The sequence below is a fragment of the Vitis riparia genome, chromosome 18, assembly GCF_004353265.1.
Source record: "Vitis riparia cultivar Riparia Gloire de Montpellier isolate 1030 chromosome 18, EGFV_Vit.rip_1.0, whole genome shotgun sequence".
In the NCBI taxonomy this organism is placed as follows: domain Eukaryota; kingdom Viridiplantae; phylum Streptophyta; class Magnoliopsida; order Vitales; family Vitaceae; genus Vitis; species Vitis riparia.
In genome coordinates, this window is record NC_048448.1 from 25,895,876 (window position 1) to 25,912,077 (window position 16,202).

General features: G+C 38.8%; 1 protein-coding gene across 2 annotated transcripts in view; it reads right to left on the reverse strand.

The window, feature by feature from the left end:
• Positions 1–213: 213 nt before the first annotated feature.
• LOC117905328 (DExH-box ATP-dependent RNA helicase DExH3) overlaps positions 214–16,202 on the reverse strand; it is a 97,407-nt gene continuing 81,418 nt past the window's right edge. For both annotated transcript variants that reach the window (XM_034818238.1, XM_034818239.1), the window contains exons 17-19: positions 14,379–14,531; positions 14,135–14,245; positions 214–1,006 (exon numbers count right to left, since the gene is read on the reverse strand). In XM_034818238.1, the coding sequence (XP_034674129.1) occupies positions 536–1,006; positions 14,135–14,245; positions 14,379–14,531 (735 nt within the window). In that variant the 3' untranslated portion in view covers positions 214–535. The remainder of the gene's footprint in view (positions 1,007–14,134; positions 14,246–14,378; positions 14,532–16,202) is intronic.

Genomic DNA, 16,202 nt, shown 5'->3' on the forward strand with positions numbered 1-16,202 from the left:
TAGAAAGCAACCCTAAGTGGTAGCATGAGCATCTTCCAAAATATTTGTGAGCATACCATATTTCCCAACATTCAAGAACAGAAATAAACCCCATATGCTTTTAAATTGAAGATGCTTTGGCAGTAAAGATTTGCTTCCCAACTTTGAACTAAATGCTCCATACAGTTTATGTACATTGAAATTGTTAAAGGAAGCACAGTTCAAGACATTAAGGAGATTAATGTCAATCACATTCTCAAAAAATGAGGATTGATTGTTTGTATTGATATTTGGAATTGTTGAATAATTATTAGAGTTGATATATGAATAGAGTAATTTATTCATCTTTTTTTTTTTTTACATAAAGTGAATGGGTTGTGGAATAAATGACAAGCTCCACCTAATTGTTCAAAAATTTTCCTCTTATATACACTACAGTGTAATGTACCTATAACTTGGCCGCAAATTTCACAGAAAATACCTATAGTTTCTCTTGCAACTGTAAGATTGCCCATATACCTGAAGAAAACAAACATGGCAAATGCTAATTTATCCATCATCGACCCTTTGATCTTCTGCGCTTTCCAAGAATTTTTAGCATGTTGTTAGTGACATCGGGAGGGGACTCATCTTCGCCATATTCACCCTGACTGTTGTCAGATGTGTGAGTCAACCAGGCTAATGCCTCTATGGCTGCATCCCTCTCTGCGAGCTGCTTGTTTTTCTTGGGCTTCCCCACAAACTGCATTCCCTTGAACTCCACCAGTGCCCTGAATTCATTTGTTTTGAGGTGCTTTGTTTTGTATTTTGGAGGGGAATGCCCTGCTCGCATCAGAAGAGTTTGTAGCAAGCTCTTCGGGTTTGTTCCATCTTTTGTAAATCTGTTGCTGTCACAAGGCTCCCTTGGTTTCTTGCTTTCACGCCCAAATACAAATCTCCCTTCACACTGATCTCCAGATACCAGCTCCTGAATGCCAAGCATAAGGTACTTTCCTTCCTTGTGGATGTCCAAGCTAGGATTTTGAAGCTGCATCATCACATCACAATTACAGTTTAGAGCCAAAATTACATGTGGTCAGGAGCATTCAATACTTAATACTGAAAATTTCCATGTTAAGTGCACTAAAATTTCCATTTCATTCAAAACGGACAATTCAGAACTATAAAATTGAAGTCACAAAATTTACCCTCCTTTTCGAGTTTAATAACAAAGTTATCTTTCAGCAGCTCAAAAGTTTTCAATGTAATGATTTTTACAGTTAAAAAGATCTACTGGACTGCAAAAAGAGATTAAAACAACCACATATGCTACCTTTATCTAAGTACCCATTTTTTCTCAGCAAGTAAGCATACAATATTGACACAAAATAATACCAACATAGTAATAGAAGGGTATTGGATCACTTGGACGCATTTGAGAAAAAGATTCAAGTTTCAGATATGTATTCATTGTCTCCCAAAGCACATATTATTATGAGATGCAAGATTGTGATCAATTCATGAATTTCCTAGTCTATATTCAACATTCAGCGAAGACATAAGGCTCTCTAAAAATTATGAAACTTCAAATTATTTAAATTGCAAAAAAAGAAGGTATATAGATTCATATAAGAAATATCCAAAAACATGAGTGTAATATAAGACCCAGGTTTGATTATGATAAAAATTGTTGATAAATAAGGAATTTTTCAGGTGCCTGAAGAAGGTGCATTATCATAAAAAGAATGGAACACTGTGTGTGTGTGTATGTGTGCAGTTTTACTCAGTTCCATTCTTTTTATGTCTTTTTTTTCCTGACAGGCCTCCATTCTTTTTATGATTACGCTCAACTTTGTGTTTATTTAGGCATATTTCTTTTTTAAAAAAGAATAAGATTCAGAATTTACTGGACAGTTAATATGAGTGTGTGTGTGTGTGTACAGACACACATGGAAGCATGAGACTAGATTTTATTGACATGAAAAAACAAAAATAGCATAGCAAACAGCCAAACAACATCACCGCCTTTGCCTTGAAAGGTTTTTATTCCTGTTTTTCTTTTATGGATTAGAAAGATCAGGTGATAATCCCTACAAGCTTCTACAGAATAATAATAAAATTAAGCTATGAACTCTTAAATAAACACAGATCTAGTTCCTCCCTTAGCCAGCCCATTGACCTAATTAGCAAAGCCTAGAGGTCAAGAATCCTCCTTTTCTAATCATCACATTTCCAAGGACCTCTACACAACATAGAAGCTCAGGAGAGAACTGAGAAATTCCTTCTACAATTAGGCTCCCGACCCCAAAGCCAGAGAAGACGTAGATCGTGTCTACCCTACAAGCTCCACAGATCATCATGATACCCTTAGGCTGGAATTTCCCAAGAAGCATCCATCAGAAGTCAACTTAATGCTGACATTCGGAGGCGGGCCCAGTGGGCAGTATTAACTTTTCCTTGATTTGCAAAGAGAACCACCTCCATCCACAGGTGTCATATATCCATGAGAGAGCAGAGATGCTAAGACAGAACCTTATGTCATCTCATCTCCTTGTTGCCCTCATTATTCCCAAAAGATTGTAGCATTGTTTTCCAATCGAATCATCCAAACAATGCTAAGATAACCCATGAACCTAGTATTCTATTGAACGCACAATGTACATCATGCTCTCAACACCCTAAAAACTCCACGCTTAATTCACTTTATTTTATTTGGGGCACAGGAGGGATGAATCTGATGCGCAGCCACTTTCATTCTTTTTGAGACTTACCAAGCGAAAGGCATGCTCCATATCTGCACATGAAGAGACAAACAAACATGCAGACAAACAAATCACAAATTTGTGATCATAGGTGAGTAGATGGGTGGAGGACTCAAATTTGTTAACCAAATACCATGATGAATCATCAACTCTCCTAAAAGCTTAAACTATTTAGGATTTTGGCCCATAGTACATATCATGTTCTAACATCTTCAAATTAGGTGTTTAGGTTTATACCTAAAACCTAATTTTTAGGCTTTTTCGTAATTTAATAATTAGTCATTTTGTTTGATCAATTCTGGATGGAGTTAGTTTACCTAGGGTTGATCTATTATTATATTCAATAAAAATAAGTCAAAATGGGATAAAAAGAAAAAAAAGAAAAAAGATCTTAATTAAATAATTGAAGACATCTTGGGAAATCCAAAGGTTAACACAGAAGTAATGAGGGATTTATCAAGGGTCATTTGTAGAATTCACCAAGAAGTAGGAGAACCTAAGGCCTTGTTTGGTAACTGTTTTTGAAAACAGTTCTGAAAAATAGTTTTTAAAAACATTTTTGAAAACTGTTTTATAATGTTTAGTAGAACAAAAGTTTGTTTGAAAACTTAAAATGTTTTTAACCTGTTTTTAATATTTTTAAAAATAATTTTTATGTCCACACCTTTATTTTTAATCATAATATAAGTGAAAACAACTAAAAAATGTTCTCTGAAAATACCTTATTTTCTATTTTCTTTCTAATAATAGAAAATAGAAAACAATTTCTAATTGCCAAACATGTTTTCCAGTTTTTTTGTTTTAGAAAACAGAAAACTATTCTTGAAAACAGTTCCCAAACAGGGCCTAAATGTCCTAGAGTTCTTTAAACCTTTCATTTTGAAGACACAAGGTGTCTGTTAACTTAGGAGAAAGGAAAACAAAGAAGAATCACAGAAAAGGGAGATTTCTATGTTTCTTTAGGAGATCCAAAGTCGGAGATCAAACATTTTTTTATCTTCAAGTTTTGGAAGCCTAAGAATATAGGTTTTGAAGTACAAACCTAGAAAGTGGCAAATCTTGCCATGGAAATGTTAAAGCCTTAAATATGAAATTCACAGTGTTGTTCATGTCAAATGATATTCCACGGGTTAGATAGTTTGTGAAACTGTCTCATTACATGAGCTGTCCCCTTTATTCTTTTTTAAAAAGGGAGGAATTCTGCCTGCCTCACTTTCTTAGATTCTCATCAACAAAATCAAAATCTCTTATTCATACCCACATGCACAGATATCTACTAAAACCCACAAATTTTTGTTAACCAAAAAAAATTGCCTTGTTCACCTGCTGAACCAAAATCAGGGGATAGATTAACCAGTGTCCATTGGATACAAAACCGAGATTGAAACAACACCCTTCAGAAACATTGAAAAATTCAAGAAAGGACCCAATTCTCCCTAAATTTACTATCTACCAACCTTCTTTTGATATACTAAACACAAATCCAAAACCTAAAACAATAAGATCTGTTCATATCTGGGTTTGTACAAAGTCTCAGGCCCATGACACTATCTGAGCTATCTGGCCCTGGTTGACAAGGAATAAGTTTCAAACCTCACACCATGGTGTAAGTGTGTGTTAGATCTGGACCCTACCAAGCAGGGGCATTATTGGCCTTGGGTACCATTAATTGAAATTGTTCTACGCATCAGTTTCATTTGGAACACATTGAAGCTAGCCACCCTGATCAATCCTAGCCAGCAGGGGGTTAAGCTGTTGGCTTTCAATTTTGTATCTGGACGCTTAAGGGTAATTGTGAAAATTATTTGATATTTTGATCTGTATTTATTATCAGATTCAGAACTCTCAGTAATCCATACTATTTGAAAATACATATGCCTGAACATAAACACATATATGAAAACATGAGAATTTTTTGAAAGCATTGGATATTACTTTTTTTTTTTTTTAACTTAATCATATTTATACTTGTCATTTGGATATGAAACCATAGGTTTAAAAGTTTGTGAGCTACCATATTGTATTATGTGCTCTTTACTGAGTTCTTGAGCTCACCCTTTAATTATCCCATTTCAGACGACTACAATTCAAGCAAGGAGTAAGCTACAACAGGATATGTTTGAATTCTGGCATCAGAGCTGGATCTGGGAGGATTGAGAAAGATACTATAACTTGAACTTCAGTTTTCTGTTGATATTAAGGAATTAACTTCTTACTTTCCAGTAGGTTGTTTGAGATTATTAGATGATACAGTTATGTTTCAGAGTTTGTAGCTTATTATTTGGAAGTCCCTCTTAAATCTTCTGTTTACTTTATTCTGGAACTCTCTGTGTTAGCAAGTTGCTTCTATGCTTATTTCCTCCATTAAGTCAAGCTCATCCTGTGAAGTAGCCTTCATACCCGTAGAGTAAGAAAAACAACCTTCAGCACGGTCACAAAGAAAGGGACAATGAAAAAGCAGGATAGCAAGTTCCGACAATTCATAAATCATAAAACACATCTACTGAAGTGATGATTGTATAAGACCTCTTGGTTTCAAGTGTCAAAGGACAGCTTTGCTGTCCACACTTCTTTCCTTATTTTAGCCCACAATTGTTTCCTTATTTCTCCATTTATTATTCTGTACAGTTAGCATACATTATTTGACAGATTATAGTTTACATGTATAGGGCTAGAATCATGCTGGAATTTATTTGCTTTTATTTGCTTTCCATGTATAGCATCCTTGTAAAGTCTATATATAATATACAAAACTCAAGGCCAAGGTATTCGGCCATTCACACAATATTTTGACATGGTATCAGAGCAAGGTTGCTAATTTTTCTTCCCTCAAATTCTTTTCTGTCTTCTCGGTTTCGGAGGTGCCTCTCGTGTCTTTCGGTCAAGTCTGTGTTGATCCGTGCTGCACCCAACCACAACCATTTTTTCTCGGTATTTTTGTGGCTGTCATGGATCAGTTTTCTTCTGGGATTTTTTTAGTCCATCCTTTTGTCTCGGGTTCTATTTATTTTCTATGGATTCCACACCTCTGTGTGTTAAGTTTACAGACACAAATTATTCTACCTGGGCATTTCAGTTTGAACTTTTTCTCAAGGGAAAAGACCTTTGGGGTCATATTGATGGCACAGATGTTGAAAAACCATCCACTTTTGACAAATCTCAGGATGTTGGGTCTTCTCCTTCATGGGCTGTGCTTGATGCAAGCATCATGTCTTGGCTTCTTGGTTCAGTGGAGCCTCATATTGTCACCCACTTGCGGCCCCATCGCTCCGCTCAATCTATGTGGGCTTATTTGAAGAAAGTTTATCATCAGGATAACGATGCTTGTTGTTTTCAGTTAGAACATGCTATTGCCATGTTTCAACATGGTAGTCTTTCCATCCAGGACTACTACTCGGCATTTTTGACTCTTTGGCATGAATATGCTGATTTGGTTACAGCGGATGTTCCTATTGCCGCTCTCTCAACTATTCAGACTATTCACGCGACTACCCGGCATGATTAGTTTCTTATGAAACTACGTCCGGAATATGAATCTGTTCACTCCTCTTTACTAAATAGATCTCCTGTTCCCTCTCTTGATATTTGTTTTGGTGAGTTACTTCGCGAAGAGCAACGCCTTAGTACTCGAGCTATTCTGGAGCAATCTCATGGCAGTTCCGGGACGGCAACTGTAGCTTATTGTCACAGGATGCTTCAAATGACCCTCCCCATGGGCTTATATAGGAGAAGGGAAGCTTCTGGAGACTCCTAGAACCATCTACACTAAGCCATTGGTGGAAAGAGTGTGGAAGGTTCTAGAAATGCCTAGAGATGTCCACACATCTCTACACTATGGTGGAAGGCATGAGAGGAGTTCAAGGCTTTCTAGAGACTTCTAGGAATCTCTTGTATATTCTTGTACATAGGGTTGTACATAGAATAGGGTAGGATGTTCTAGAATATTCTTGATTTGTAAGGAACCCTCCAAGGTTCCAGAGAGTTCCTTTGGTGCCTATAAATAGGTGAGGGCCTCATTTGGCCAAGGCACCACCCAAATCACTTCCTAACCAAGCAAGTGAGCATCCAAGCACTTGTAAAGGCTTTCTTGAGTTAATAAGAGCTTCCATTCTTTCAAGAGTTGCCTACCAAGCTTCTTAAGCTTTTGAGTCGCGAGTGTCTTAGCCGAGCGAGCTAAGCATTGGGGAGCAAGGCTGACTTAGCAAGATCAAGCATCTTGGTTGTCTAAGTGCCGCACGAGCTTAGTGAACGACTAAGTCCGTGACAAGTGGTATCAGAGCGCGGTTACGAGGTAGGCATAGCAAAGGAAGCATGTCGGGCTCTAACGTGGAGGAGACTAGCGAGCAAACCCGTGGAAGGGAGACCGAGCCTACTGCACGGGGCAGGGGTAAGAAGGATAAATCTCGTGATGCCGTTGCCAACATAGAGGCAAGGCTAGCCAAGGTGGAGCTAGCCATGGCGGACACTCGGGAGGGGTTGGACTTGATCGAGCAAGGCATGGAGAAAGGCTTAGAGGATCTAAGGGAGCAGATCCAAGACCTTCGTGAGGGGGTGCAAGTCTCACAAGTTCAGCCAGTGTCACACGAGGAGTTCAAGTCCTTCCAAGGAAAGGTCTTGAGCATGCTTGCTAGCATGGAGTCAAGGATAGAGGCCTTGGCCGTTCGAATGGAGTCCCGAGACCAAGAAGTTAAGCAGGAGTTGGCCATCTACAAGGCTGCTGTGACGGCACGGGTCATGGCCACACATGAGGCATCTAGGGTGGAGGTGCCGAAGCCACATGGGTTTAGTGGCAAACGGGATGCCAAAGAGTTGGATAACTTCTTATGGCATATGGAGCGATACTTCGAGGCTATCGCATTGACGGATGAGGCGGCTAAGGTAAGAACTGCAACCCTCTACCTTACTGACACAGCTACTCTATGGTGGCGTCGAAGGTTTGCCGATATGGAGAAAGGCATTTGCACCATAGAGACGTGGGAGGACTTCAAGAGGGAGATCAAGAGGCAGTTCTACCCCGAGGACGTGGCTTACCTGGCTAGGAAAAACATGAGGCGTCTCAAGCACACAGGCTCGATACGCGACTATGTCAAGGAATTCTCTTTCCTCATGCTTGAGATTCCTAACATGACTGAGGAGGAGTTGCTATTCAACTTCATGGATAACCTGCAAGGGTGGGCTGAGTAGGAATTAAGGCGCCGAGTCGTTCAAGACTTAGCCACCGCTATGGCAGTAGCAGAGTCTTTAACGGATTATAGGAGGGGAGACTCCTCCAAGATTGAGTCTTTGGAGGATAGCCACGCCATGGGTGGGGGAGACGAGGTTCCAAGGGACCACAACGCTCCTAAAAATGGATCAGGCAAGACGCCTAACGTTCGAGAAGGAAGGGGTAAGGCGGAAAGGAAGGAGTTCACGCCTAAAATCAAATGCTTCCTATGTGACGGTCCACATTGGGCACGGGATTGTCCAAAGAGGAAGGCGCTTAGTGCCATGATCGAGGAGAGGGAGCAGGAGGACGAAGCACATATGGGCTCAATGCAGCTACTAGGTGCCCTCCAATTCAACCCGAAGCCTAGTACGCCTAAGACCTCCTTACTAGCAGGGGTGCAAGTAAAGGAGGAAAAAGAGGAGCGAGCTGAGGTAGCCCGCACACACATGGAAGAGGTCACCAAGGGAAAGGTGAACTCAATGGGTAAGAGGAAGCAACACTCTAAGCATCGAAAGCGCACGGGTCTGCATCCATATGGAGCTTCACGGGAGAAGGAGGTGAAGAATATCCTGGCTGAAAGGGTCACCAGGAGACAAGGGGTCCCTCCTGTGATAGAGTATCTAGTCCGATGGAAAGGACTACCTAAGAGGCAGGTAAGCTGAGAACATGCAGATGCCTTGCGAAAGTTCTGGAAACACATCGAGAGGTTTCAGAATGAGGCAACGACGAGGACGTCGACGGCATCAGTGGGGGAGAGTGTCACAAGATGCTTCAAATGACCCTCCCCATGGGCTTATATAGGAGAAGGGAAGCTTCTGGAGACTCCTAGAGCCATCTACACTAAGCCATTGGTGGGAAGAGTGTGGAAGGTTCTAGAAATGCCTAGAGATGTCCACACATCTCTACACTATGGTGGAAGGCATGAGAGGAGTTCAAGGCTTTCTAGAGACTTCTAGGAATCTCTTGTATATTCTTGTACATAGGGTTGTACATAGAATAGGGTAGGATGTTCTAGAATATTCTTGATTTGTAAGGAACCCTCCAAGGTTCCAGAGAGTTCCTTTGGTGCCTATAAATAGGTGAGGGCCTCATTTGGCCAAGGCACCGCCCAAATCACTTCCTAACCAAGCAAGTGAGCATCCAAGCACTTGTAAAGGCTTTCTTGAGTTAATAAGAACTTCCATTCTTTCAAGAGTTGCCTACCAAGCTTCTTAAGCTTTTGAGTCGCGAGTGTCTTAGCCGAGCGAGCTAAGCATTGGGGAGCAAGGCTGACTTAGCAAGATCAAGCATCTTGGCTTGTCTAAGTGCCGCACGAGCTTAGTGAACGACTAAGTCCGTGACATTATGCTGCCCAAAGACGCGGACCACCTATGCATTCTAAAAACTTGCAGTGTTTCTGCTGTAAGGAATATGGGCATATTGCTGCCACTTGCCCTAAGAAGTTTTGTTCTTATTGCAAGAAGAAGGGTCACATTATCAAAGAATGTCGTATTCACCCCCAAAATCGTCAGGCCCAAGCATTTCAGACTTCGGTTATTGTCCCTCCTATAGCAACTTCTGCAGCACACGACTCTCCTTCAGCTGCGTGCTCTGTTCCTGCACCTCCTGCACCCCAGAAATGGTGCAACGGATGTTAATTTCAGCATTATCAGCAATGGGGTTTCAAGGTAACAATTCTACTAAACTCTAGTACGTGGACTCGGGGGCCTCTAATCATATGACTAATAATCCCACCGCTTTGTGTCATGTTCGGCCCTACGCTGGTCAATCTTCCATTCAGACTGCCAATGGCAGCTCTTTGCCCATAGCTGCTATCGGCGATGCCTCTTCTAAGTTCACTGATGTGTTTCTTGCTCCTCAGCTTTTCACGAATCTTATTTCTGTTGGCCAATTAGTTGATAACAATTGTGCTGTTAATTTTTCTGGTAATGGTTGTATTGTGCAGGACCAGGTAACGGGGGAGACGATCGCAAAGGGACCTAAAGTAGGGCGCTTGTTTCCACTATTTTTACCTGTTCTAGATTTTTCTCCACTTTCTTCTATTAAGTCTTTTGGTTGTAATAATGTTTCAGATCTTAGTATGGTGTGGCATCGTCGTTTAGGCCATCCCAATACTCAGATCTTATCTCATGTATTGAACTCTGATTTACCTGGTAATAAGGATCGTTCTTCTTTATCTCTTGAGTGTGATTCTTGCAAACTTGGTAAAAGTAAAACTCTTCCCTTCCCTTTGCATGCAAGTAGAGCATCTCACTGCTTTGATCTTATCCATAGTGATGTTTGGGGACCTTCCCCGGTTAGTTCACATGAGAAATTTAAATACTATGTGACTTTCATTGATGATCATAGCAGATTTACTTGGGTCTACTTTCTTCGTTCTAAATCTGAGGTCTTTCGTACTTTCACTGAGTTTTTAGCGTATGTTGACAATCAATTTTCTACTTCTATTAAGACATTACGCACAGATTCCAGTGGTGAGTATTTGTCTACTGAGTTTCAAGCATTTTTGGCTTCTAAGGGTATTATTCATCAACGTTCGTGTCCCTCTACTCGTCAACAAAATGGAGTTGTCGAACGCAAAAATCGTCATCTTCTAGATGTGGTATGTACTCTCTTGTTAGAATCTTCTGTTCCATCCATGTTTTGGGTAGAGGCTCTAAAAACTGCTACTCACTTGATTAATCGTTTACCTTCTTAAGTCCTACATATGGAGTCTCCCTATTTCCGCTTATTTGCTAAGCAACCTAGTTATGATTACCTTCGTATTTTTGGTTGTGTATGCTTTGTTCATTTACCTCCTCATGAGCGACATAAATTATCTGCTCAATTTGTTCGATGTGCTTTCTTGGGATATAATATGTGTCAAAAGGGATTTGTTTGCTATGATCCTACATTACATCGTACACGTATTTCTAGGAATGTTATTTTCTTTGAAAATCAACATTTCTTTCTTGTATCCTCTTCTACTGTGTCATCTTCTTCTACTATGGTCCTCCCCTCCTTTGAGCAACAATTCTCAGAACTTCACCCACTCAGTTCTCGCGTTCAACCAGGTATTGTGTATACGAGACGCTCCCGCCCACAGTCTCTTTCGGTGGCTCACCCGATATCTGATCCTACCACGCTTCAGATTCAATCAGTTTCAGCACCTCCAACACCTTCAGTACGTCGCTCTTCTCGAGTGTCTGTACCTCCGAATAGGTATGGATTTCCCTCTTCCAGTTCTAGCAATTATATTTCAGCCCTTACTGCTGCATTGTCCAATTTTGATATTCCTACATGCTACTCACATGCTGCCAAGCATGATTGTTGGCGAAAAGCTATGCAGGAAGAAATTGCCGCTCTAGAGGCCAATCACACTTGGGACATTGAACCCTGTCCTCCCACTATTGTTTCTCTGGGTTGCAAATGGGTTTACTCAGTCAAGGTCCGATCTGATGGAAGTTTGGATCGTTACAAAGCTCGGCTTGTTGCACTTGAGAATAATCAGGAATATGGTGTCAATTATGAAGAGACCTTTGCTCCTGTGGCTAAAATGACTACTGTTCGTACGATTCTAGCTCTTGCTGCTTCCAGTGATTGGCCATTACATCAGATGGAGGTAAAAAATGCTTTTCTTCATGGGGATCTTAAAGAGTGTATTTATATGAAGCCACCCCCGGGATTGTTTTTTCTCTCCGACTTCACATGTGTGTAAGCTTCATCACTCTCTTTATGGTCTCAAACAGGCTCCGAGGGTCTGGTTTGATAAATTCCGCACCACTTTATTACAATTTTCATTCAGGCAAAGCAAGTATGACACTTCCTTGTTTCTTCGGAAATCAGACATGGGTATTGTTGTTCTTTTGGTTTATGTTGATGATATTGTGATCACTGGTTCCGATTTTGCTTTACTTGGTCAGCTCAAAACTCATCTCTCCGAGTCCTTTCATATGAAAGATCTTGGGTCTCTCACATATTTTCTTGGTCTTGAGGTGCATCATAGTCCCTCTGGTATTTCCCTCAATCAACATAAGTATGCGAGTGACTTGGTGGCTACAGCTGGTCTACAAGGGGCTACTTCTGTTGATACTCCTATGGAATTAAATGTCAAGCTTCGCAAAGAGGAGGGCGACTTACTTGCTGATCCCAGTTTATACAGGAAGTTGGTGGGTAGCCTTGTTTATCTCACTATTACTAGACCGGACATTTCTTTTGCTGTACAGCAAGTCAGCCAGTTCCTTCAGACTCCTCGTCATCTTCATTTGGCTGTTGTTCGTAGGATCATATGCTATGTTCAAGGCACTTCTACTCGTGGCTTGTTCTTCCCTACAGGCAATTCTACTCGCCTTGCTGCTTATAGTGATGCTGATTGGGCTGGTTGTGTGGATACCCGTTGCTCCATCACTGGTTGGTGTGTGTTCTTAGGTGATGCATTGATATCTTGGAAAAGGAAGAAGCAAGACAGAGTCTCTGAGTCATCTACGGAATCTGAGTACCGGGCGATGTCTCTTGCTTGTTTTGAAATCATTCGGCTTCGAGGTTTGCTTGCGGAGTTAGATTTTTCTGAGACCGATCCTACACCTCTACATGCCGATAATACAAGTGCTATTCAGATCACGGCCAATCCTGTCTATCATGAGCGCACAAAGCATATTGAAGTGGACTGTCACTCTATCCGTGAAGCCTTTGAAGGTCATGTTATCACTCTTCCACATATTTCCACAGACTTACAAATTGCTGATATCTTCACCAAGGTTCTCCCTCGTCATCGACATTGCTTGCTAAGTAGCAAATTGATGCTTGTTGATCAACCTGCATCAATTTGAGGGGGGCTGTCAAAGGACAGCTTTGCTGTCCACACTTCTTTCCTTATTTTAGCCCACAATTGTTTCCTTATTTCTCCATTTATTATTCTGTACGGTTAGCATACATTATTTGACAGATTATAGTTTACATGTATAGGGCTAGAATCATGCTGGAATTTATTTGCTTTTATTTGCTTTCCATGTATAGCATCCTTGTAAAGTCTATATATAATATACAAAACTCAAGGCCAAGGTATTCGGCCATTCACACAATATTTTGACATCAAGCTTAACATTAGAATTCATCTTTGCATGATCCAATAACCGTGCAAAAGCTTTGGCCATTTGGGTTTCAAAGAGGGATGATTGGTGAACTTCCATCTAATTCAGCTTGAGGAAATTGGTCAAATTGTAACTCAAATAGAATTGGAATAAGAATTTGGAGAAAAACTTCCCTATACATGAGATAGGAGAAGAGAAGATGATCATCAATTTCAGGGTCAATAAGATTTGCGTAGAAGTTGAACAACAAGGAGATTTAATGGACAGAAAAATGAAGATACGCATGGAAGTTTCCCATCGCACCAAAATTCTAAAAAGGTGAGGAAAGAAGGATGTAAAAGGTTGACACAAATCCTACCAAACTGATTTTACATCCATCAAAAATGGATCTCAAATGATAAAATACATTATGATAAAAAGACAAAGGTGCAAATTTCTCACCATTGAACTGTTACTCCAGCCATTATCCTCCAGCATCTTCTTTCATAACAGATTGTGAAATTGGGATTAGCTCCTTGGAAGTGTGCAAAATCATTTATAAATGACACTCTTCCTAAAAGTAGCCCTCCTAAACCTAAAATCTCTCTTTGAGTCAGGTACAACCGCCTCCCACAAAACTGACTCTCTTAAAATCTATCCATTGCCCAGACCATTAAATCTTGGGTGCTGTCCTAACTGGCCTTCTAAATATAGAGATGAAATGTGTCAAAATATGAGACAAACAAGAATAACTCAGATAATTCTACCTATTGAGGGTGGATAACCCTCTTCCAACCATCCAGACATTCAGACATATAAGTAACTAGGTCGCACATACAGGATTATAGGGTTACCTCAAAGCTGCTGCAGGCAAGGTATTGCAAAGTCACTAGGGACCATGCAAATTCCTTCTCTAACAAAGTGAAGCAGAACTATAAAAAGGGTGAAGAGGAAAGAGGGCTAATCTTGTTTCTAAGTTAAACTTTACATGATTGAAAACAGAAAGAATGATACTTATCATTATAAGGAACAAAATAATGAAGCATTGCATTAAAATAGACATGCCCACACACATAGAGTAGGATTTGGAGAATGAAAATAAGAAACTGCTCCAGTGCCTTGCTGGAAGATGCATGTTAAAAAATGCCTTTTATACTTACTTTCTTTTGTAAAAGCTTATCAAATTCCTCTTTAAGCTTCCAATAGCACTCTGCCAAACTAGGATCCATGAAGAAATCAATGTAACCCTCCAACATTTTCAAATGCTCAGCCTGAAACAAAGGTAAATTATTAATTACATAATACCAGTAGTTACCAAGTCAAATGAAAAAAGAAATTCCATATAGTTAAATTACACCATAGAGAACAGAAGCTACTATAAATATTTTTAATGGAAGAAGTTACCATTGCTCCACGGCTCAGAGTACCACCAAAAAGGATCAGTATTGAATCAGATATCCCAGTAGAATCCCGTATAAAAACTGTATTGACCTTCACTTTTTCACCAAAGACAAGCCAAGGGTAGGGAATTGTCTGGTAACGTGCATTCACAGAATTCTGAAGGGGAACAATGAGCAGTATCAAATGGTTGTAGAAATGCTCTGAAATGTCCAGTAAAATAGGGAATACTATAAGGAGAAATTGAAATAAATAAAGAGGAATTTTTATAACCATAGCATTGGCAAGAACTTCTCTTCACCTGGTCAAATGATTTTTATTAATTATAAGTTTTTATCATTTCATAGCTCTGTCAATCTAACCAGCAGAAAAGCATAAAAGATCAATAAGTTCAGGAAATACCCACACACATAATTGTTAAAAAATTCCAATACCATGATATGATACATTGATTTACACACAAAAATAGATGGTTGTTAAAAACTTACAATACAATGATCAGGTACATTTTTCGTGTAAATCAATACATGTCATCAGTCTGCATATCATATTAGAGTATCTTATGGTAATATGCAATACAAAATGCAATAGAATGATACATATACCTTTAAATACTTTTTATAATTTCTAAGAAAAATCAAATTAAAGAAAATAAAAACATAAAAAATCTTGGAGATTAGTATATTAATTATTTAAAATGTACTTGAAGGTTAGAAATTAATCATAAAAAGGAAAGACAAAGGTAAAATTAATCCTACATGAAAAAGTTATTTACAAAAGGAACACATGAAATATTGAAAGTTAAATAAATTTACTCTTGCAATGAATATTTAAATTTGTAATTTGAATTATTTACCAAAGGAAATTGTAATTTGAATTATTTAAATTAGAACATTGAGAATAATGGTGAATAAAAACTTCTAGATAACATTAGTTTTCCATTTTTGTTGAATTTTTTTCTTTCTCTTTCTTTTTTTCCCTTCATTGTGAGAAATGGAATAACAAAAAACATGGAAAGCAGGAACTTTGAAGATGACATATACATATCAACAACACATATTAGTGCATCTGAATTTGAAATTAAAACTCATAGCTAAAAATTTTAAAAGATGATTGTTATAGATTTTGTAACAAATTAATGTGTTATTTCATAAAATTAATTATATTTTAATCTTTCAATATATATGCATATTATATATGTATGCATATAACCTTTTTACTTATTCATTACATATACAACATACAATTACGATATATCACATGTCAATATAAAAAAGGGATACATGATATAATCTACAAATTAACAACTATATGCACGTGTGTGTGTGCATGGGTGTGATACCATACTTTTCTTTCTGATTCAAAACAACAGTTCATTTTGTTTGAATAAAACAAATGGTAGAAGAAAGATGATATACCCTTCAAGAAAAAAAAAAAGAAAAAAAGAAAAAGAAAAGGAACAGAAAAATTACAACAGTCATTAGTTTAACTTTTCTATAAGTCGCAAGCCAAGTAAAAGCCCTAATTTTTGGTGGAACCTTGGATGTTCAAATCAAACTGGCCAAATGGAATATAAAAGAAGAATTGCAATATCACAAAGCTTAAAAAAGAACTTTGAAAAGACAGACCAGGGATCAATCATCAACCCCATCAAGAAAAGAAGTAGATAGATATATGTGGAAATATGGGATTATGATTTGTAATTAAGTGCCAAGATTAGAAGGATTGTGTTAGGATACTTTCTATTTTATGGATGAGAGAATCTCTCCTAATTAGTGATTGTTTCCTTAGAGATAGTGATTGTGCATATTATATGGCTTAGATTAGGAA